General features: G+C 48.6%; 1 protein-coding gene across 1 annotated transcript; it reads left to right on the top strand.

Moving 5' to 3' along the window:
• The first annotated feature begins 784 nt into the window (after positions 1-784).
• DDX27 (DEAD-box helicase 27) lies at positions 785-23,859 on the top strand. Its single transcript, XM_032143180.2, has 19 exons — positions 785-848; positions 1,100-1,265; positions 2,740-2,786; positions 2,908-2,994; positions 3,990-4,095; positions 5,954-6,127; positions 7,445-7,595; positions 10,526-10,625; positions 10,788-10,929; positions 12,156-12,309; positions 13,678-13,759; positions 13,865-14,042; positions 16,504-16,610; positions 16,791-16,893; positions 19,770-19,864; positions 19,960-20,083; positions 20,473-20,560; positions 21,802-21,876; positions 21,989-23,859. Exons 4-19 carry the CDS (start codon positions 2,968-2,970, stop codon positions 22,005-22,007), a joined length of 1,725 nt encoding a protein of 574 aa, XP_031999071.1. The 5' UTR covers positions 785-848; positions 1,100-1,265; positions 2,740-2,786; positions 2,908-2,967; the 3' UTR covers positions 22,008-23,859.
• Positions 23,860-23,875: the final 16 nt, after the last annotated feature.

Raw genomic sequence — 23,875 nt, 5'->3', positions numbered from 1 at the left:
TTTTTTTTTTTTTTGCTTTTGAGACAGAGTCTCACTCTGTCACCCAGGCTGGAGTGCAATGGTACGATCTCGGCTCACTGCAACATCTGCCTCCTTGGTTCAAGTGATTCTCCTGCCTCAGCCTCCTGAGTAGCTGGGATTATAGGCATGTGCCACCATGCCTGGCAATTTTGTATTTTTAGTAGAGATGGGGTTTCTCCATGTTGGTCAGGCTGGTCTCGAACTCTTGACTTCAGGTGATCCGCCTGCCTCGGCCTCCCAAAGTGCTGGGATTACAGGTGTGAGCCACTGCGCTCAGCCTTACTAGCATTGCCTTTTCAAGATCGTCTGGAGAGGATTAAAAAATTTTTTTTTTTTTTTTTTGAGATGGAGTTTTGCTCTTGTTGCCCAGGCTGGAGTGCAGTGGCATGATCTCGGCCCACTGCAACCTCCGCCTCCCAGGTTCAAGCAGTTCTCCTGCCTCAGCCTCCCGAGTAGCTGGGATTACAGGCACGCACCACCACAGCTGGCTAATTTTGTATTTTTTTAGTAGAGATGGGGTTTCTCCATGTTGAGGCTGGTCTCGAACTCCTGACTTCAGGTGATCCGCCCGCCTCGGCCTCCCAAAGTGCTGGGATTATAGGCATGAGCCACCGTGCCCGGCCTAAAATTTTTATATATATAATATGTATATATATTTTCAGAGAGGGCCAAAATTTTTTCTTTTTCAAGTTAATTATGAAGAGTTTGTTCTCTTATTCAATGTTTCAATGAAAATTTCTTTTTCACCTCTTTATTTTTATCTGCAGAGGGCAGCCACTACATTAGATGAGAAGATTGAGAAAGTTCGAAAGAAAAGGAAAACAGAGGTGAGAAGAAAAGTGGCTATTTCTCGTTGTTATGCCCCACACTTTACTCTCACCGCGACCCCACCATCTCTCTGGAAGCCCTTATAGAGGGGGGCATGGCTGGGGCAGGCGCGCTCTCCTGTGTGTTTGCTGTGAATCTGTACTGAGAATCCCCACAGCCGTCTGTTAAGGCCAGAGAGCTTCCTATCACTCTACTTAGGTTCTGGATTTCTAGAAGTTTCTCATCACCCTCGCTTTAATTTTTTTCCCAGGATAAAGAAGCCAAGTCTGGGAAGTTGGAGAAGGAGAAAGAAGCAAAGGAAGGCTCTGAACCAAAGGAGCAGGAAGACCTTCAAGAGCATGATGAGGAAGGCTCAGAAGATGAAGCCTCAGAGACCGACTACTCATCAGCTGATGAGAACATCCTCACCAAAGCAGGTAGACGTTACAGCAGAGGTGTCAGTAACGGGGACAGGAGATCAGAAGACATCTTCCTTTACTTTGTAGGGTTTCCTCCACTCTTCTGCACAGTTTATCTTTAAGATATTCTGCCTACTACATTGAACTTTTTTTTTTTTTAAGAGATGTTGGCTGGGCACGGTGGCTCATGCCTGTAATCCCAGTACTTTGGGAGGCTGAGGTGGGTGTATCGCTTGAAGCCAGGAGTTTGAGACCAGCCTGGGCAACATGGTAAAACCCCATCTCTACTGAAAATACAAAAATTAGCTTGGTGTGGCATGCACCTGTAATTCCAGCCACTCAGGTGGCTGAGGTACGAGAATCACTGGAAACTGGGAGGCAGAGGTTGCAGTGAGCTGAGATTGTCCCACTATACTTAAGCCTGGGCCACAGAATGAGACCCTGTCTCAAAAAACAAAACAAAAGAGATGTTGTCTCACTCCATCCACAGGCTGAAATGCAGTAGTGCAATCATACCTCACTGGAAGGCTTGAACTCACTGGCTTAAGTGATCCTCTTGCCTTAGCTTCCTAAGTAGCTGGGCCTACAGGTGCATGTCCCTGCACCTGGCTAATTTTTTTTGTTGTAGGGACGGGGTCTTGCTTCGTTGCTCATGCTAGTCTCAAATTTCTAGGCTCAAGCAGTCCTCCCGCCTCGACCTCTAAAAGTGCTGGGATTACAGGCGTGAGCCACTGTGCCCACTGAATCCTTTCTTCTAGGTTTTCTTTTCTCTTGGGATTTTGTTTGGGTTGTTGTACTTCGTAGGTAGTTTACTCTTTTCCCATCTAGCCCCATGCGGCTGCCAGATGCCACTGTAATACAAACTCATTTGGGGTGACATACTCAGATGGGTCCAGCCACATAGTAGGTGCTCAATAAGTATTTCTTTTTTTGGAGATGGAGTCTCACTGTCACCCAGGCTGGAGTGCAGTGGTACAATTTCGGCTCACTGCGACCTCTGCCTCCCGGGTGCAAGCAACTCTCCTGTCTCAGCCTCCCAAGGAGCTGGGACTACAGGCACATGCCAACACACCTGGCTAATTTTTGTATTTTTAGTAGAGATGAGGTTTCACCATATTGGTCAGGCTGGTCCCAAACTCCTGACCTCAGGTGATCCACCCCCCTCGGCCTCCTAAAGTGCTGGGATTTTAGGCATGAGCCACTTCCGCCCTCAATAAGTATTTCTTAGAGAAATGTGTGCTAAAGCATCATAATACAGTGTAGTGGTCGAGAGCCTGGTCTCTGGACCAGAGTCACTGGGTTAGCTTTCTCTCTGACCTTAGGCAAGTTACTTCACCATGCTGCCACAAAGTGTCCTCATCTGTGAAACGAGGTTGATGATGGTCACCCCTCAGAAGCTAATGTGTGGCATTGGCACTTAGGACAGTGTCCAGCAGGATGTAAGTGCTTTGTAAGTCTGAGCCATGGTCATCAGCTAAGTTTTTCTCCATAGATACACTCAAAGTAAAGGATCGGAAGAAGAAGAAGAAGAAAGGACAGGTGAGCTTGGGGCTGCAAGACAGTATGCAGCTCGTTGGCAAACTGAAGGGAGTTTAAGGTCATTTGGGTTTCTTGGCCCTTTTTGTTGAATTCTCATCTCTCTTTTGGTTTTCTGGTGTAGGAAGCAGGAGGATTTTTTGAAGATGCATCTCAGTATGATGAAAACCTCTCGTTCCAGGACATGAACCTTTCCCGCCCTCTTCTGAAGGTAGCAGCTTCTTGTCAAAAATTTTCTTTGTAGAAGCATGGTCTTGCTATGTTGTCCAGGCTGGTCTCAAATTCCTGGCATCAAGCAATCCTCTTGCCTCAACCTCCCAGAGTGCTGGGATTTGAGCCACTGCGCCTGGCCAGTAGTGGCTAATTTTGGCAACCATGGGATTATTGCAGCCACCCCTAACTGGACTTTCTGCTTCTCTCTTTGCTTCCCTCAACTCTTGTCCACACAGTTGCCAGAGAACTCTCTCTCTCTCTCTTTTTTTTTTTTTTGAGACAGAGTCTCGCTCTGTTGCCCAGGCTGGAGTGCAGTGGCACAATCTCGGCTCACTGCAAGCTCCACCTCCCGGGTTTACACCATTCTCCTGCCTCAGCCTCCCCAGCAGCTGGGACTACAGGCACACGCTGCCACGCCCTGCTAATTTTTTGTATTTTTAGTAGAGATGGGGTTTCACTGTGTTAGCCAGGATGGTCTCGATCTCCTGACCTTGTGATCCGCCCGCCTCAGCCTCCCAAAGTGCTGGAATTACAGGCGTGAGCCACCACGCCCGGCCGAGAACTCTCTTAAGCAATGAGTTCCATCATGTCCCTCGTCTTCTTAAGTCCTTCAGTACTTCCCAGTCTTACTCGTCTTAAAAGCCCGGGTCCTTATATTGACCTACAAGGCTCTGCCCCTTCTGGCCCTCTCTTATGACACCTCCTGGCACTCATTCTGCTCTGGCCACACTGGCCTCCTTGCTGGCCCTCAAATAGGTTAGGCCTCCTCTTCCTCAGGGCCCTTGCACTTGCTGTTCCCTCTGCCTGGAAGACTCTTCCGGAAATCTTTTGGGATGCTCTCTAGCTTCCTTCAGGGTTCAACTCAGTATCCCTTGCTCAGTGAGACCTTCCCTGGCAGCCCTACTGTGAATAGCACTCCCCCCACTGCCCTGTTTGTGTTGTGCTGAGACTTCCCCCGCTCAACCCTGTCTGACCCAGTTCTTTTTTCCTCAGGCCATTACAGCCATGGGCTTCAAGCAGCCCACCCCGATCCAGAAGGCGTGCATACCTGTGGGTCTGTTGGGGAAGGACATCTGTGCCTGTGCAGCCACTGGGACAGGTGAAAAGGATAGGGACCCAGGGTGGGCAGAAGGGTGTTACGGCCAGGGCTGGGCTCTAGGTTGACTTACCAAAAGGCTGGTTTGCTAAGTAAGTATTCTTGGTTTTTTGAACTATTTTGTTTTTATTTTTTATTTTGTAGAGATAGGGGTCTCACTTTGTTGTCCAGGCTGGTCTTGAATTCCTAGGTTCAGGTTCAAGCAATCGATTTTCCCATCTTGGCCTCCCAAAGTTCTGGGATTACAGGCGTGAGCCACTATGCCTGGCCATAAAATTTTTGTAACACAAAAAAGTTATACTGGTGCAATTGAGAGAGTAAAGGACTTTTAAATTTGCAACCACTTTATTTTGAAGTATTTGTAGATGAGTGGCGAGTTGCAAAAATAGTGCATAGGGTCTCTCGAATCCTTCATCAATGGTGACATCCCACATAACTGTAGGACAAAATCAAAACCAGGAAATTGGCACTGATACAACAGTGTTTCCTAGATTGCAGAGCTTACTCAGTTTACTGAAGGATTAATTTTTTGTTTTGAGATGGAGTCTCACTCTGTCACCCAGGCTGGAGTGCAGTGGCGCAATCTCGGCTTACTGCAACCTCTGCCTCCTGTGTTCAAGTGATTCTCCTGCCTCAGCCTCCCCCGTAGCTGGGTTTACAGGTGCCCGCCACCATACCTGGCTGATTTTTCTATTTTTAGTAGAGACAGGGTTTCACCATGTTGGCCAGGCTGGTCTCGAATTCCTGACCTCAAGTGATACACCTGCCTCAGCCTCTCAGGGTGCTGGGATTACAGGTGTGAGCCACCATTCCTGGCCTACTGAAGGATTAATTTTGTAAGATAAACAGTGCATGAGAGGATGTCCGGTCTAGTAATGGGCCACAAATTTCAAAGGGTCCGATGAAGGTCATTTTCATTTAATCCTCTTGCGGTATCCCTGATCTCTGTGACCGTGGCCTCCTGGCCCTGCCATATCAGAGGAGTAAAGATTTTTTTTTTTTTTTTTTTGAGACAGAGTCTCGCTCTGTTGCCCGGGCTGGAGTGCAGTGGTGCAATCTCGGCTCACTGCAACCTCCGCCTCCCAGGTTCAAGCACTTCTCCTGCCTCAGCCTCCTGAGTAGCTGGGATTACAGGTATGCGCCACCATGCCCGGCTAATTTTTGTATAGAGACAGGGTTTTACTATCTTGGCCAGGCTGGTCTTGAACTCCTGACCTCATGATCCACCTGCCTCAGCCTCCCAAAGTGCTGGGATTACAGGCATGAGCCACTGTGCCCGGCTGTTATTTTTTCTTTTTTTTCGAGACAGAGTTTTGCCGTTGTCACCCAGGCTAGAGTGCAGTGGCGCAATCTCAGCTCACTGCAACCTCTGCCTTCCGGTTTCAAGTGAATCTCCTTCCTCAGCCTCCTGAGTAGCTGAGATTACAGGCACCCAACACCAAGCCTGGCCAATTTTTATATATTTAGTAGAGACGGGATTTCACGATATTGGCCAGGCTGGTCTCGAACTCCTGACCTCAGGTGATTTGCCTGCCTTGGCCTCACAAAGTGCTGGGATTACAGGCTCCCACCACCATGCCCAGCTAAGTTTTTTTTTGTATTTTTAGTAGAATTGGGGCTTCACTATGCTGGCCAGGCTGGTCTTGAACTCCTGACCTCAGGTGATCCGCCCGCCTCGGCATCCCAAAGTGCTGGGATTACATATGTGAGCCTGACCATGTGATTTGAAAGCAGAAAAAATATTCTATGAAAAATAAGTTCCTTTATTTCCCAGACGTAGTTTTTCTGTGCTCTGGTGAAAACCTAACCATGGAGGGAACTGAACATCTTCTCCTTGCTTCCTTGCTGCCCCTCCCTCCAGGTAAAACTGCTGCCTTTGCCCTGCCTGTCTTGGAGCGTCTGATTTACAAACCCCGCCAGGCTCCAGTCACCCGCGTGCTGGTGCTGGTGCCCACCCGAGAGCTGGGCATCCAGGTGCACTCTGTCACCAGACAGCTGGCCCAGTTCTGCAACATCACCACCTGCCTGGCTGTGGGTGAGTTTCTGGCCAAGGGCTGCCAGCCCCTGAGAGACCGTGGTGGGGTGGAGGGTGGGTGTGCCCTGCCATCTGTTGGTGTTGGTGACAGGTGCCAGGAGAGGCCTTTGTGTTGATTGAATCCACTTAAAACCTGGAAGACTTTTTTTTTTTTTTTTTTTTGAGGTGGAGGAGTCTCGCTCTGTTGCCCAGGCTGGAGTGCAGTGGCACAATCTTGGCTCACTGCAAGCTCCACCCGCCGGGTTCACGCCATTCTCTTGCCTCAGCCTCCCGAGTAGCTGGGACTACAGGCGCCTGCCACCATGCCCGGCTAATTTTTTTGTATTTTTTTAATAGAGACGGGGTTTCACCGTGTTAGCCAGGATGGTCTCGATCTCCTGACCTCGTGATCCGCCCGCCTCGGCCTCCCAAAGTGCTGGAATTACAGGCGTGAGCCACCGCGCCCAGCCGACCTGTTTTCATAGTGCTTTAGGCGGGTGGGATTTGATTGAGACTTAACCAACCTTCACAAACGAAACCTGAAAACTATGAACATTTTTTTCTTCGTACTGAACAAATTTGGGATATAATTTCTGCTCTGTGAGAATAATGAATCAAATATTACTTTGGGCAGCGTTTTTCGATGATAGTGTTATCTAGCCTGCATTTTGCCCTCCTTGTGCAATTTGAAGTCAGAAGTGATCTTTGTCTCCCTGTAACAGAGACTTCATCACTTTCCGCAGCTGCTTCTCTTAGTCCTTGGATGTTTCAGGCATTCTCTCTCTTTTTTTTTTTTTTTTTTTTTTGAGAGGCAGTCTCACTCTGTTGCCCAGGCAGGAATGCAATGGCGTGATCTGGGCTCACTGCAACCTCCGCCTCCTGGGTTCAAATGATTCTTCCACTGCTTTCCGAGTAGCTGGGATTATAGGTGTGTACCACCATGCCCAGCTAATTTATGTATTTTTAATAGAGACGGGGTTTTGCCATGTTGGGTGGGCTGGTCTCGAATTCCTGACCTGAGGTGATCCACCTGCCTTGGCCTCCCAAAGTGCTGGGATTGATTACAGGCGTGAGCCACCTCGCCCAGCCCATGCATTCTCTTCTGAAGTGCTTTTGTGTCATCATCATTGTTGATTTTTGCACTTAGCATAGTTTTAATGACCTGATCTGTCTTTCCCAGTATGTTTCTGGGAAACCCATGTGCTTGGGCCTTTGTTAGTCTTACTCTCTCAGTGGTTTCCTCTGCATCTGGCCTGAGGCCTGGTGAGTGGCTGGTGCTCAGTCAACACCCATGAGCAGCTGACCTGGCTGCCTGGTGGGGCTCTCTCCTCTTTGCAGGTGGCTTGGATGTGAAGTCTCAGGAAGCAGCTCTTCGGGCAGCGCCTGACATCCTCATCGCCACCCCAGGCCGGCTCATCGATCACCTCCATAACTGCCCTTCCTTCCACCTGAGCAGCATCGAGGTGCTCATCCTGGACGAGGCTGACAGGTGCTCCACACAGCGTGGGGCCCAGGGCACTGTGGGGTTCCAAGGCCCACAACCTGGATGTGGACCTGCCACACCGCGTTATTCTTTGTGGCTCTGGGCCATGGCCTTTGGTGTGCGATACCAGATCAGCCACTTGTGCTGGGGCCTCTGCCCAGCCTTAGCCCATGTTTTCCTGTTTTTTCTCTCTCTCTCTATTATGGTGGTTAAGTGATAAGGCTGGTCAAATGTTGGCCCTGCCACTTCCTAAGGGAGATTTGGAAACATTTAGATTCTCAAAACAAAATCTTTTCTCGTTTGTAAGTGGGAGATAAAGACATACGCACATCATAGTGTTGAGCTGAGGAGGGAGGAAATGGCAGCGCAGCTCCCACAGGGCCTCTGTAACTGCAGCGGGGACTCCCTCTCCCCCTACCTCGCCCCCCAGCTCTCTGTTCCTCTCTGTGCCATCTGCTCACCTCTTTGCTCTGGGACTGAACAGAAGGAACTCTTCCTGAACTCTGGACTGGGGCTGGAGGTGGGGCAGAGGAAGGAGCTCGCAAACAGCCCTGAGGCATGCTAAGGTTGCAGGCCCTTAATCCCTGACTCTTCACCAGATTGGGGAATGGCAGCTTCTGTTCCGAATTCTTAGCGTGTCCTTCTGTTTTCACATCCCACAGCCCGCCTATTGGCACAGCCTGTCCACACACTCCCACTTTGTGGCTTCTGCATTTGCCGTTTCCTCAGCCTGAAGCCATCTCCTGCCCCTTCAGGTTTCTGTTCCAGTTGTCACCTTGTTAGTGGGGCCTTTGCTGGCCACCCTGTGATGGTCCTGCCCTGACTTGCCCCTCCCGTCCTGCCTGCATTGTCACTGAGGAGGAGTGCCGAGTCTCCCCTCTCTCCCTAGGATGCAGTATTCATGACGGGGCTACTGCTGTACCCCCGTGCATAGGGGCGTGTCTAGTATATAGCAGGTGCTCAGTAAATACTTGTTGAATAACCGATTGGCTGACTCCCATTCCTGAGGCCCATTCCAAAAGACCCATTCCTGAGGCCTAAAGGATGAAAAAGAGATCATTTTAAGCCAAGGGGACGTAATCTGGTTTAGGTTTTAAGGGGGAGGAAAACTATTCAAGTATGTATCTCAAAAGACCAAAAAAGGCGGAGGAAGTGTTTGAGATTTGGAAGATCAGGAGACAGTTCTGTGTGATACTTGGACCTAGACCGTAGCCTGTACTGGGGAGAGAAATGCTGTAAGGGGTTGGGCTTGCTGAAAACATGGAATCCAAGGAATCTCACATATTACTATTATGTATAAAGAGAAAAAGGATCCTTTACAGTGGAGTGATCTGGCAGACACTATAGCCAAGTGACTAACCTCACATCCACAGTTCTGGAACAAACTGGCCATCAGTATCTCATGATGGAGCATGAATGCAGGGCACAGCTGTGCCCAGCAGTGCTGTCCCCATGAGGATTTCTCTGAATCCAGTTACTGGGAAATAATTATTCGAATCCAGAGTGCGAGAAGGATGAGGGGCCTTTTCGTTCCTTTTTTTTTTGTCAGGGTCTCGCTTTGTCACCCAGGCTATAGTGCCATGGTGCGAACACTAGCTCATTGCAGCCTCTACTTCCTAGACTTAGGTGATCCTCCTGTCTCAGTCCCCCAATGTCCTGTAGCTAGGACTACAGGCACATGCCACCATACCTGGCTTATTTTATATTAAATAAATAGAGACGGGGTCTCGCTATGTTGTCAGGGCTGGTCTTGAACTCCTGGGCTTAAGAGACCCTCCTGCCTCGGCCTCCCAAAGTTTCAGGATTATAGGCATGAGCCACCTTGCCCGGCCCCAGCTCATTTTTGTATTTTTTTGTGGAGATGAGGTTTTGCTATACTGCCCAGGCTGAGGGGGCTTTTCTAGATGCAGGAAGACTAGAGACGTGGCAGCCAGTTGCAACGCAGGAACTTTGGTTCTTGCACTAAAACAAAAGGTAACTATAAAATAAAACTTGGCCTGGCATAGTGGCTCATGCCTATAACGCCAGCACTTTGGGAGGCCAAGGCAGGCGGATCACCTGAGGTTGGGAGTTCAAGACCAGCCTGACCAACATGGAGAAACCCCATCTCCATTAAAAATACAAAATTAGCCGGGCGCGGTGGCTCACGCCTGTAATCCCAGCACTTTGGGAGGCCAAGGCGGGCGGATCACGAGGTCAGGAGATCGAGACCATCCTGGCTAACACAGTGAAATGCCGTACAAAAAAATTAGCCGGGCGTGGTGGTGGGCACCTGTGGTCCCAGCTACTCTGGAGGCTGAGGCAGGAGAACGGCGTGAACCCGGGAGGCAGAGCTTGCAGTGAGCGGAGATTGCGCCACTGCACTCCATCCTGGGCGACAGAGCAAGACTCCGTTTCAAAAAAAAAAAAAAAAAATACAAAATTAGGTGGGCGTGGTGGCGCATGCCTGTAATCCCAGCTATTCAGGAGGCTGAGGCAGGAGAATCCCTTGAACCCAGGAGGCAGAGTTTGCGCCATTGCACTCTAGCCTGGGCAACAAGAGTGAAACTCCGTTTCAAAAAAAAAAAAAAAACACACTTGGAACTTGGAGGCAGCTGAAGGAATTTGAACATGGCCTGTACTTTAGATATTCACCCACTCGAAAGTCTTGGGTGTGTTAATGAAGTTGTGTTTCTGTAAGAGAAGGTCCTAGTGCTTAGGAGTTGTGTGCTGAAATATTTGGGGTAAGGTGTCATGACATCTGCGACTGACTTGCCACAAAAAGACAAAGCAAATGTGGCAAAATGATAATTCTTGGTGAAAAGATAAAATAACAAAATAGATGAGTCCTAAATATAACCAATGACAACAAACAGCAGCTGGTATGCAATCCTGTGTCCCTCACTGTGACCGAAGAGCACTCTCTCCAGTTCTGCCATGTCTTTCTCTGCTCCCAGGATGCTGGATGAGTACTTTGAGGAGCAGATGAAGGAGATCATCCGAATGTGTTCCCACCACCGCCAGACCATGCTCTTCTCGGCCACCATGACAGACGAGGTGGGCCGAGGGACTTCTCTGTGGAGGGTGGCAGGTGTACGCAGAGGGGGCTGTGCGGAGGACCCTGGCTGGGCTTGAGGGGGATTGTCTGGGGTGAGCACTGCTGCTTCCTTCCCCACCACCTCGCAGAGAGCTGAGCAAACCTGGCTTTGTGCTTGGCAGGTGAAAGATCTGGCTTCTGTCTCCTTGAAGAATCCTGTCCGGATATTTGTGAACAGCAACACAGATGTGGCTCCCTTCCTGCGGCAGGAGTTCATCCGGATCCGGCCTAATCGGGAAGGAGACCGGGAAGCCATCGTGGCAGGTGGCAGCTCAGGGCAAGCCTGGGTTGGGTGGGCTGGTCAGCTTCCTTGAGCTCGTGGTATCCATGCTGAAGTGCTTGGTTTTTCCCCTGTGCCTCTGCCGTCCAGTCTTCCCCAGCGCAGAGGCTGCACTACACTAACGATGATCCGCTGCCTCACTTCTCCATGGGTCCTTCCTCCCTTTGCTTTATTGCCTCACCAATCCTCTTTGTGTCCTGTTCAACTCCCAACCAGTTGGCGTCAGCTGCGGTTGTACCCGTCAGTCCAGACCACTGTTCTCTGTCGCCTGGATTGTTGCGCAGCCTCTTGCTCGAGCTCCCCACTTCCACTCGGCCCTTTGTGACTCTCTGCATTGTAGAGCATTTACGATGATTGCTTGCAGAAGACATTCGTACTTGTTACGTCCTTATTTGAACACCCCGCGGTGGCTTCCATTGGTCTTAGACTAAAATCCAAACATTTTATTCTTTTAGGATTCTTCGGGCCTGGCCATTGCCTGCCTGGGGACCCCAGCCATGGAGGCTTGCTCATGACTCCAGCTACATTTGCCTGCTTGCAGTTTTTTTTTTTTTTTCCTTTGAGGCAGAGTTTTGCTCTGTCGCCCAGGCTGGAATATACTGGCACGATTTTGGCTCAATGCAGCCTTTGCCTGCTGGGTTCAAATGATTCTCATGCCTCAGCCTCCCGAGTAGCTGGGATTACAGGCACTTGCCACCGCTTCTGGCTAATTTTTGTATTTTTAGTAGAGATGGGGTTTCACCATGTTTGCCAGGCTGGTCTTGAACTCCTGGTTTCAAGTGATCTGTCCTCCTTGGTCTCCCAAAGTGCTGGGATTACGGGCATGAGCCACTACATCCGGCCGCCTGCTTGCACTTCTCACTATAAGCTCGTTCCTGCCTCCGGGCCTTCATGTTTGCCATTTCCTCTGTCTAGAATCTTCCAATCTTCCCATGGATCATCTGCCTTGTCATTCAACCTAATGTCACCTCTTCAGAGAGGCCAGCCCTTAGCTGCTTCCCCCTCGTCCCTGCACTCTCTCTTACAACACTTTTCACCCCCCAGGAATTGGCTTCTCTGTATCCACCCTGGAATTTGAGTTCCACAGGACAGGGACAGTGCCTGTCTATCCAGTGCCAGGCACAGTGACCATACTTTGTGGATGAGGAGGGGGTACATGTTGAATAAGAGCCTAGAAACAGCTGCCAGCTCAGTCCTCTCTTCCTGCCAGCTTTGTTGACGAGGACCTTCACTGACCATGTGATGCTGTTCACGCAGACCAAGAAGCAGGCCCACCGCATGCACATCCTCCTGGGGCTCATGGGGCTGCAGGTGGGCGAGCTCCATGGCAACTTGTCACAGACGCAGCGGCTGGAGGCCCTCCGGTAACATTTGGGGTGGGGACTGAGGCTCCCACCATCCTTCTGGGGCAGAGCAGATAGAAGGAAGAAGAGGACCCTGAGCATTCTATTAGAGCATTAGCAGGGGACACATAGGATGATCTTGGCCTTGAACATTTTAACCTAACCACTGTGAGGTCATGTCTTAGATGCATTTAGAACTCTGACTTCATAGCCGGGCGTGGTGGCTCACGCTTGTAATCCCAGCACTTTGGGAGGCCGAGGCGGGCGGATCACGAGGTCAGGAGATCGAGACCATGGTGAAACCCCGTCTCTACTAAAAATACCAAAAAATTAGCCGGGCGTGGTGGCGGGCGCCTGTAGTCCCAGCTACTCGGAGAGGCTGAGGCAGGAGAATGGCGTGAACCCGGGAGGCGGAGCTTGCAGTGAGCCGAGATTGCGCCACTGCACTCCAGCCTGGGCGACAGAGCGAGACTCCGTCTCAAAAAAAAAAAAAAAAAAAAAAAAAAAGAACTCTGACTTCATAGAGATGACCCTCATGTCCTTGGATGCTTGTCCCTAGCATGGGAGCTGTTGTGTGGGGTGACAGAGGAAGCCAGCTTAGAAAGGCAACACATGGTCTCTTCTTGGAAGCTTTCTGAGAGTGGTGAACATTCCTGGGTCTGATTGAACAAGATTTAGAGTCAAAGTTAGCAGCCATTACTTGAGCATCTACTTTGCCAGGCACTGTGCTGCGTGCTTTCCATGTGATTTCTTGTTTAATCCTCAGAAAATGGCATCAAGGTGGTTGGCAAGGAGGAACCCTTTAGAACTCTCCACCTAACCCTGTTCATCAGAGGGTGCTGAAAGGTGTTTGTTAAAGATAGGCTGATTTAAACTGAGACAATTGCCCATGCTGTTAGCAGACACAGAACTACGTTTGCTCTGTAGGATGGGTTGTTGAAGGGTGGGTGTAAATATCCCATGTGCTCACATTTAGAATCTATCCCCATTTTTTTTTTTTTTGAGATGGAGTCTCGCTCTGTCGCCCAGGCTAGAGTGCAGTGGCGCAATCTTGGCTTACTGCAAGCTCCGCCTCCTAGGTTCACGCCATTCTCCTGCCTCAGCCTCCCAAGTAGCTGGGACTACAGGCACCCGCCACCATGCCTGGCTAATTTTTTGTATTTTTAGTAGAGACGGAGTTTCACTGTGTTAGCCAGGATGGTCTCGATTTCCTGACCTCATATCCACCCACCTCGGCCTCCCAAAGTGCTGGGATTACAGGCGTGAGCCACCGCGCCCGGCCTCTATCCCCATTTTAATGCCCTGTTCTGTCCTCTGCTGGCTCAGGCTCTTGTGGAGCATTATTAGGGGAGGGTGTCTGGATGAACAGCTGTTTGTGACTGTTTCTAGGCGTTTTAAGGATGAACAGATTGACATCCTCGTGGCCACTGATGTGGCAGCCCGTGGACTTGACATTGAGGGGGTCAAAACGGTGAGCAGAGCCTGTCTTCCTTGGACTTTTGGTGGAAGTCTTTTTGCCTCTTTGCACCCCCCTTCCCTTGCCAGACCTGACTGATGTTCATTTTTGACCTTCTAGGTAATCAACTTCACAATGCCTAATACCATCAAACATTATGTCCACCGGGTGGGGCGAACAGCACGTGCTGGCAGGGCTGGGCGCTCAGTTTCTCTGGTGGGAGAAGATGAGCGGAAGATGCTGAAGGAGATTGTAAAAGCTGCCAAGGCCCCTGTGAAGGCCAGGATACTTCCCCAAGGTGAGCAGGCACCCCTGTGGCAGTGCAGAATGGCTCGGGTGGGCGGGGCAAGGACAGAGTGTAACAGCTGAGAGCAGGTACTTTGTAGTTCAGAGCCAGATTTGAATTCCAGCCCTGCTGCTTCCTTGCCGAGTGACCATGTGCAGGTTTCGCCTCACCTCTCTGAGCTTGCCTCCTGTGTGTAGAAGGGAATTATGACAGAATTGTAAACACAGTGCCCCATTTAGGTGGAAAATTGGGAAGAGAAGGTCGCTTGGGGCAAAATTCTCACTAAACTCCTCTTTCCCTTACTATTGGCAGTGGGGAAGAGAGATCAGTACTCATTCTTTTTGGGTCCTTTCATTGATTTTGTTCCTGTGATCTGTAGGGGTCCTATAAAGCACATCCTCTTTAAAGTCTTTTTTTTTTTAAAGTCTTTTTTTGTTTTGTTTTGTTCTTGAATTCCTAGGCTCAAGCAATCCACCCACCTTCTGCCTCCCAAAGTGCTGGGATTAACAGTAATAAGCCACCATGCCCAGCCTTAAAAATTTTTAAAGTTATAAAAATAATACCTATTTAGCCTGAGCATGGTAGCTCTTGCCTATAACCCAGCACTTTGGGAGGCCAAGGCAGGAGGATTGCTAGAGGCCAGGAGTTCAAGACCAACCTGAGCAATATAGTGAGACGCCTGTCTCTAAAAAAAAAAAAATTAGCTGGGCGTGGTGGTGTGTGCCTGTAGTCCCAGCTGTTCAGGAGGCTGAGGCAGGAGATGGCTTAAATCCAGGAGGTTGAGGCTGCAGTGAGCTATGATTGCGCCACTGCACTGTAGCCTGGGCAAAAGTGCAAGACCCTGTCTCTAAAAAATGAAATAAAAAGTACATATTTATTGTTGGAAATTAGTAAATAAAAAAATGTAATTCTGTGTCAAAGAGCTCACCACTGGTAGCATTTAGGTGTATGTCCTTTCAAACCATTTTTCCTTTCTTAAATGTCCCTTTTATTTTTTTCATTTTCATTGTCTTCATTTAATCAGCGACTAGTTATTGAGTCCTGCTGGGGGCCTAGTGCTATTGATTCTGTTCTAGGTGCTGGGGATACAGCAGGGAACAAAGCAGAGCTGTGGTTCTGGGAGAAAGAGACAATAAATAAGCTAACAGTAGATGTGATTGAGAACAGCAGGAGGAGGCTGCCTCATTAAGCTGTTAAGGAAAGGCCTCTGCACAGCTGGCATTGGAGCTGAGTCCTGGATGATCGGAATGAGGCAGCGATGAGAGGTCTGAGGGCAAAGTGCTGAGCTGAGAGAACAAGGGCAGAGGCTGTGAGGTAGGGACGAGCTTAGTGTGTGAGAACAACAGAAAGGTCAGGAGGCTCAGGCGTGGTGAGCAGGGAACACAGAAGATCAGAGCGGTAGGCAGGGGCCACTCTGAGTCTGGGGGATATGAAGCAGAGAAGGCACACATTACAGACACCATTTCCTATGTCAGTAAATGCACAGCTAAATTATTTTCATCAGTTACATAGTATTAGTAGTCACCCTTATTTTATTTTATTTTATTTATTTATGTTTGAGATGGAGTCTCGCTGTGTCGCCAGGCTGGAGTGCAGTGGTGTGATCTCGGCCCATTGCAACCTCCGCGTCCTGGGTTCAAGTGACTCTTCTGCCTCAACCTCCCAAGTAGCTGGGACTACAGGCATGTGCCACCACGCCCAGCTAATTTTTATATTTTTAGTACAGATGGGGTTTCACCATGTTGTCCAGGATGGTCTCGATCTCTTGACCTCTTGATCCACCCGCCTTGGCCTCCCAGAGTGCTGGGATTACAGGCTTGAGCCACCGCCTTATTTTATTTTTTTAAGACAAGGTCTTGCTTTGTCGCCCAGGCTGGGGTACAGCGGTGCGATCATAGTTTACTGTTGCCTCGAACTCCTGGGTTCAAGCAGTTCTTCTCCTCAGCCTCCTGAGTAGGTGGGACTACAGGTGTGTGCCACCATGATGGCTAATTTTTTTTTTTTTAGATGGAGTCTCACTCTTTTGCCCAGGCTGGAGTGTAGTGGTGTCATCTTGGCTTACTGCAACCTCTGCCTCGTGGGTTCAAGTGATTCTCCTGCCTCAGCCTTCTGAGTAGTAGCTGGGATTACAGGCGTGTGCCCCTACACCCAGCTGATTTTCGTATTTTTAATGGAGACGGGGTTTCACAGTGTTGGCCAAGCTGGTCTTGAACTCCTGACCTCAGATGATCCACCTGCCTTGGCCTCCCAAAGCGTGGGATTACAGGCGTGAGCCACTGCGCCCAGCGTTTTTTTTTTTTTTTTTTTTTTTTTTTGTAGAGACAGAGTATGGCCATGTTGCCCAGGCTGGCCTCAAATTCCTGGGCTCAAGCAATCCTCCCACCTCCATCTCCCAGAGTGCTGGGTTACAGGTGTGAGCCACCATGCCTGGCCTACCCTTATTTGTAAATCCTTTTTATTTTCTCCCATTGAGATGTCATCCTCAAATTCCGGGACAAGATTGAGAAAATGGAGAAAGATGTGTATGCAGTTCTGCAGCTAGAGGCAGAGGAAAAAGAGATGCAGCAGTCGGAAGCTCAGGTGAGGCTGCGAGGTGGGATCTTGTTCACAGGGCTGCTCAGTAAGCAAGCTGCTGCATCCCTGCTGGTGCTGCCCTTCTGAAATGTTTTTCTCATCAGAGCCCCAGGCATTTGCAGGCTGTGGCTTCCTGTGTTAGTAGATATGGGTTTCACGGCAGGCATCCTTTTGTTATCTCTACAGATCAATACAGCAAAGCGGCTCCTGGAGAAGGGGAAGGAGGCAGTGGTCCAAGAGCCCGAGAGGAGCTGGTTCCAGACCAAAGAAGAGAGGAAGAAGGAGAAAAGTAAGTCAGGGAGGTTCCGCAGAAATCTAAATACAGAATTACCCCACAGGACTCAGCAGTTCCATTCCTAGTTCTATACTGTAAAGCAGCGGTCCCCAACCTTCCGGCACCAAGGACCAGTATCGTGGAAGACAGTGTTTCCACATTTGGGGTGTGGGGGGTGCATTAGATTCTCATAAGGAGTGCACACCCTAGATCCCTTGCATGCGCACTTCACAATAGGGTTCGTGCTCCTGTGAGAATCTGATGCTGCTGCTGATCTGACAGGAGGCCAAGCGCAGGTGGCAATGCTTGGTTGCCCAACGCTCACCTCCGGCTGTGCAGCCTGGTTCCTAATAGGCCATGGACTGGAACCCGTATGCAGCCTGGGGGTTGGGGACCACTGTTGTAAAGGACTGTAAACGGACTCAAACAGATACTTAGATGCCAGTGTTCTTGGAATTACTGTTCATAATAGCAAAAAGGTAGAAACAAACTATGTTCATCAACAAGTGAATGGATAAACAAAATTTGGGGTGTGTGTATATATACACACAATGGAATATTATTCAGCCATGAAGTTCTGATACATGTCATAAGGATGAACCTTGAAAATATTAAGCTGAATGAAATAATCCAGACACAAAGGGACAAATACTGTCTGATTCCACTTACCTGAGATACCTAGCTGGGCAAATTCACAGAAACAGAAATAGATTATAGATTACTTAGGGCTAGGGGAAGGGGGTAATAGGAAATTATTAGTGGTTGCAGAGCTTCTGTTTTCGATGATGTCGGTGAGTAGCCTCCCGGTAGGAGTTTCGGAAATAGATAGTGGTGATGGTTGTATGATGTTGTGAATTTAAGTAATGCCACTGAATTGTATACTTAAGATTGGGTAAAATGACAACCTTTGTTTTTTGTTTTTTTTTTTTTTTGAGACAGAGTCTTGCTCTGTCACCCAGGCTGGAGTGCAGTGGCGCAATCTCGGCTCACTGCAAGCTCCGCCTCCCGGGTTCACACCATTCTCCTGCCTCAGCCTCTCCGAGTAGCTGGGACTACAGGCGCCCGCCACCACGCCCAGCTAATTTTTTGTATTTTTTAGTAGAGACGGGGTTTCACCGTGGTCTTGATCTCCTGACCTCGTGATCCGCCCGCCTCGGCCTCCCAAAGTGCTGGGATTACAAGCGTGAGCCACCGCGCCCGGCTGACAACCTTTGTTTTATATGTGTATATATAACCACAATAAAAATAATTTTAAAAAAGTCAGGAGATATTTAATACAGATATCCTCTCCATCTCCCTTTAAAAAAGACCCAAAACACTTATAAGTTCACATCGTTCTATGCCTTGCCTTTTCACTTAATTTTGAAGCTTAGAGATATGTTTTATATAGGCCCACATATGGCTGCCCTTTTTGTTTTTTGTTTTCAGATGGAGTCTTGCTCTGTCTCCCAGGCTGGAGTGCAGTGGCGCAATCTCGGCTCAGTGCAAGCTCCGCCTCCTGGGTTCATCCCATTCTCCTGCCTCAGCCTCCCGAGTAGCTGGGACTACAGGTGTCTGCCACCACACCCGGCTAATTTTTTGTATTTTTAGTAGAGACGGGTTTCACCGTGTTACCCAGGATGGTCTCAATCTCCTGACCTCATGATCCGCCTGCCTTGGCCTCCCAAAGTGCTGAGATTACAGGTGTGAACGACCGCACCTGGCCTCCTTTTTGTTTTTTTAATGGCTTCATGTTCTTCCATCGTATGAGTAGATTGTTGAGGGACATTGAGGTTGTTTACAGTCATTTGCCATCCAGCCTGGGCAGCATGGCAAAACCCCATCTCTACTAAAAATCAAAAAATTAGCCAGATGTGGTGGCACATGCCTATAGTCCAACTACTTGAGAGGCTGAGGTAGGAGGATCACCTGAGCCTAGGGAGGTCAAGGTTGCAGTGAGCTAAGATTCTGCCACTGAACTGCAGCCTGGGTGGCAGAATGAGACCCCGTCTCAAAAGAAACCACCACCACCACCAACAAAAAACCTAAAAACTAATCATTTGTCATTACAAACAAGTGACGTAGGGAATAACCTTGCACATATGCCCTTTTACAATTAAGCAAGTGTATATTTGGCTTGCAGGATTCATTCCTAAAAGTGGAATAGTGGGTCAGAGGATATTTGTATTTCTAGTTTTGTTAGAGGTTGCAAAATTACCCTACTAGAGGGTATACCAGTAGTTTTAGAAATGCTGTCTATATTTGATGGGACAAAATAAGGGTGTATATAAGTTAAATTTCTGATAAAAATAGAGTTATAACTGTATTGGTGGGTAAAGTAGTGTAAGTGACCTAAATCTCCATCCTTCATAGCAGGAGGTTTGTAATGAGTATCTTAAATGGATTGAGAAATAGTCAAAAAAGCATGTTATTTAGTGAGATGGAGGAAATCAGTGGAAGAAGTGCTTGCGGCTTTTCTTTTCTTTTTTTTTTTTTTTTTTTTTTTTTTGGAGGCAGGGCCTCGCTCTGTCGCCCAGGCTAGAGTGCAGTGGTGCGATCTCAGCTGACTGCAGCCTCCCCCTCCTAGGTTCAAGCAATTCTCTCACCTCAGCCTCCCGAGTAGCTGGGATTACAGGCACACCACCATGCCCAGCTAATTTTTGTATTTTTAGTAGTCGGGGTTTCACCATGTTGGCCAGGCTGGTCCCAAACTCCTGACCTCAGGTGATCCACCCACCTCAGCATCCCAAAGTGCTGAGACTACAGGCACAAGCTACTGCACTCAGCCAAGAAGTGCTTGCCGCTTTTCATTTTAATCTGCTAACTTACCAGTTGAAAAGGTGCACTTCTTATCGTAAGCTTAAAAAAAGATAAAATCATCCCTGAAATCTTATGCTTTCTTCTCATCCCAGTTGCCAAAGCTCTACAGGAATTTGACTTGGCCTTAAGAGGAAAGAAGAAAAGGAAGAAGTTTATGAAGGATGCCAAAAAAAAGGGGGAGATGACTGTGAGTGGCCTCCCTCTTGGAGTTTGGGCCCACTCAGTGGGGTGGGTCAGAGAGGCCTGGTGTATTCCACACTCACACCTCCCCACTCCCCCCAGGCAGAGGAAAGGTCCCAGTTTGAAATCCTCAAGGCGCAGATGTTTGCTGAACGGCTAGCGAAGAGGAATCGCAGAGCCAAGCGGGCCCGAGCAATGCCCGAGGAGGAGCCAGTGAGAGGTCCTGGTAGGTGAATGGGGAGCCCAAAGGAGCTTGTAGGAAGGTTTTCCCTGAAGCCTATGCTTTGGGTCAGGGAGAAAATCTGAGGGATGATGACAATAGCCCACATTATTTGAGTAATTAGTATGTACCAATGTGTACAGCTATCCCTCCATTGGTCTAAGGGGCACAGTGACCTTGTGGTTGGTGAGAACTAGGATTTGAACGCCAGCTTTTCTGACTCCGGAGCCTAAGGCCTCACCAGCTGCTACTTGGAGGAGCTGGTGAGGACAGAATTAAGATAGTCTTTGGATGCCAGAGCATCCACTGAACTTGGAATCATTACCTTGAACTTAAGGGGATTTAGGAGCTTGGGCCAAAGACAACCATATGTAACCCATTCTCTCTGTGCACAGCCAAGAAGCAAAAGCAGGGGAAGAAATCTGTATTTGATGAAGAACTCACCAACACAAGCAAGAAGGCCCTGAAACAGTATCGAGCTGGGTAGGATTTTAAGTCATCATGGAGCCCTTGGTATTCTATTTTTTTTTTTTTTTTTTTTTTTTGAGACGGAGTCTTGCTCTGTCACCCAGGGTGGAGTGCATCTCAGCTCACTGCAACCTCCACCTCCTGGGTTCAGGCGATTCTCCTGCCTCAGCCTCCCAAGAAGCTGGGACTACAGGTGCACTCCACCACGCCCAACTAATTTTTGTATTTTTAGTAGAGATGGGGTTTCACCATGTTTGCCATTTTTTTTTTTTTTTTTTTTTTTTGAGATGGAGTCTCGCTCTGTCGCCCAGGCTGGAGTGCAGTGGCGCGATCTCGGCTCACTGCAAGCTCCGCCTCCCAGGTTCACGCCATTCTCCTGCCTCAGCCTCTCCGAGGAGCTGGGACTACAGGCGCCCGCCACCACGCCCGGCTAATTTTTTGTATTTTTAGTAGAGACGGGGTTTCACCGTGGTCTCGATCTCCTGACCTCATGATCCGCCCGCCTCGGCCTCCCAAAGTGCTGGGATTACAAGCGTGAGCCACCGCGCCCGGCCTTGGTCTTGATCTCTTGACCTCATGATCCGCCTGCCTCGGCCTCCCAAAGTGCTGGGATTACAGGCGTGAGCCACTGTGCCCAGCAAGCCCTTGGTATTCTAATGGAAGCTATGAGTCTTCTCCCTCCTTCCCCATTCCCAGTTCTTGCATACCTATAGCTTTATACTATGTAAATTCAAGGGTACCTGTCTGTTCTCCACCCCCCACCCCTCTCAGGGCTACCTGAGGATCCCAAGGTGAGAACAGGAGAGGGGTGTTCAGTTAGCACTGTTCCTGCCTTGGAGGAGGTGAAATAGTACATTGCTGGGTTCAGAAATGGAGCTTTCCTTCAGGGGAGTGATAACTCTTTCATCTCAAGTTCCATCCTGCAGAACCCCAAACAGAGAATCCTGGCTTGCTCTTAGGAATATGTTGTCCCACACCACTTTCCCCAGCCCAAGGTTGGGGTAGGGGCAGACTAAGCTTCCCAAGTAGTCATATATACCTAAAAAGGGCCTCTTCCAACCTTGTTTTAAAGTTGGGCCCTGACTTCCAGAAACACGTTATCAGGTGGAAACACATAAAGGCTTAGAACTTAGGGCCTGAAAATGATGCATCCCAGAGATGCTACTGCTTCATGTAGGAGCTGGGTAGGGTGGGGGTGAGACAACACCCATTTGTTGAACAGTTTGCTAATTTCAGCATCTCATCTTCTCTCACAGCCCTTCCTTTGAAGAAAGGAAACAGTTGGGCTTGCCCCACCAGAGACGAGGAGGAAACTTTAAATCTAAATCCAGGTGATACTGGCTGTTTTGGAGGGGCATAGGTTTTGGGATTAGAGATAAAAACCTTTCATGGAAAAGGAGCTTCTCCATCCTCATTCTGGTCTTAACTCTGATTTTCTTACAGATACAAGAGGAGGAAGTAGCTGTTGTGGCCTGAAGAAATTCATGGGGGCAGCCCTTAAATCCCTTCCCTGTGGGAAGTCATCCTGGCTGGTCTGTCGTTTCTCCATTTGTTTTAAAAAAAAAAAGTTTGGTGTGGTGGTATGGTATGTAGCTATTTTCCTAAGCATGTCTGTCAACCTCCCTTCTTGCTGATTAGCTTTCATATGACTATATTAAATGAAAGTATTTTTGAGAGGAAGAGAAACCAATCCAAGTGTATATCTTATTACTATCTCTTCCTCAATGGCAAAATGTGCCCACAGTCTACTAGCTTGGTATCACCACATACAGTTGGAATGCATAATCTTTATGCTTGTAGAGGAACTGGGTATGGAGTGAGGAAATTCTTGGTAGAAGTTTTCTTCTAGCCTGGGGAACATAACAAGATCCTGTCTCTTAAAAAAAAAACCAAAAAAGTTCTCTTCTGTTGATATTCTAGAACTAAGAGCTAAATGATAGCTGAAGAAGATAGCTAAATGATAACTCTTAGTTCTAAAGTATCAACAGGAGAGAACTTTAGCATGAATGCCAACCATGCACCAGATGTTGTGTGTGCTGAATAGAATCCAGTCAACTCACTGCACTCTTGTGAGGCAGGCAGAGATATCCTCATTTTCCAATAAACAGAGGCTTGGAAAGACTAACTTTCCAGAGTTGCACAGCTGGGAATTCAGGTTTTCAACCAACATCTACTTGAACCCACACCTTACCTCTTGTTGCTGTACTGTGGAAATGCTGCTGGAGAAATGGAAGCCCAAAAAGGACAGGAGCCTTGATACGATAAATTAGTTACTTGCTGCAAAAACCAGAGTCTCTTGTCCCCCAGGCTGCAGTGCAATGACACAATCTTGGCTCACTGCAACCTCCACCTCCTGGGTTCAAGCGAGTCTCCTGCCTCAGCCTCCCGAATACCTGTGATTACAGGCGCCCACTACCATGCCTGGCTAATTTTTGTATTTTTAGGAGAGACAGGGTTTCACCATGTTGGCCAGGCTGGTCTTGAACTCCTGACCTCAGGTGATCCACCCACCTCAGCCTCCCAAAGTGCTGGGATTACAGGCATTACCTGGCCAAAAACCAGTTTTGATCCTGTAAGAACGTCAGTTCTCATCCTTTTCTGACTCAGAATGAGATGAAAGCTGTGGGGCCCCACCTGGGAAAACTGTATAGTTTGTTATAATTTCAGGGAGTATTTACCACCCTAACCCCAGCTTAAAAATTATAAGTTATCCAGTAACACATACCCTAGATACTAAAGAGTGTGTTCAAAGCTATTCATTCAGGCTGCACCTAAGTCACCAACAGAGGGTCCAGTTCAGAAAACGATGGCACAACTGTGTGATGGAGTACAGTTCAGACTACGTTCTTACTGGATTTTACATAAAGTAGGTTATTAGGCTAAAAAAGCCAAGTGCAGAACTGTGTACTTTTTCTTTTCCTTTTTTTGAAGCAGGGTCTCACTCTTGCCCAGGCTGGAGTGCAGTGGCTTCACTGCTCACTGCAACCTCGACCTCCCCAGGCTCAGGTGATCCTCCTACCTCAGCCTTTGGAGTAGCTAGGACTACAGGTGCAAGCAAACACACCTGGCTTATTTTTGTATTTTTTTTTCTGTGGAGATGGTTTCTCCCTGTTGCCCAGGTTGGTCTTGAACTCCTGGTCTCAGGCCATCTGCCCAATGTGGCCTCCCAAAGTGCTGGGATTACAGATGTGAGCCACCATGCCTGGCCTAAGGGATATGTATTGCATGTGCATAAGTTCTCTCTGGGAGGACTCAGGAAGTGAACAGAGTTTGCCTCTGGAGAAAGAAACTTCAAGTATACCCTTTTGTACAGGCTGAAAAAATGTTCTT

The sequence above is a fragment of the Hylobates moloch genome, unplaced genomic scaffold (genome assembly GCF_009828535.3).
Source record: "Hylobates moloch isolate HMO894 unplaced genomic scaffold, HMol_V3 SCAFFOLD_21, whole genome shotgun sequence".
In the NCBI taxonomy this organism is placed as follows: domain Eukaryota; kingdom Metazoa; phylum Chordata; class Mammalia; order Primates; family Hylobatidae; genus Hylobates; species Hylobates moloch.
Note: the sequence above shows the minus strand (reverse complement) of the source record. Positions and strands in the feature narration are given on the sequence as shown.

Bases quoted from the DNA above. Each gene is read 5' to 3' on its own strand.
- DDX27 (XM_032143180.2), top strand. From the start codon at position 2,968: ATGAACCTTTCCCGCCCTCTTCTGAAG. The intron at 10,930-12,155 runs GTGGCAGCTCAG...TCTTCCTGCCAG, and splicing joins CCGGGAAGCCATCGTGGCAG to CTTTGTTGACGAGGACCTTC. The intron at 14,043-16,503 runs GTGAGCAGGCAC...TCTCCCATTGAG, and splicing joins GGCCAGGATACTTCCCCAAG to ATGTCATCCTCAAATTCCGG.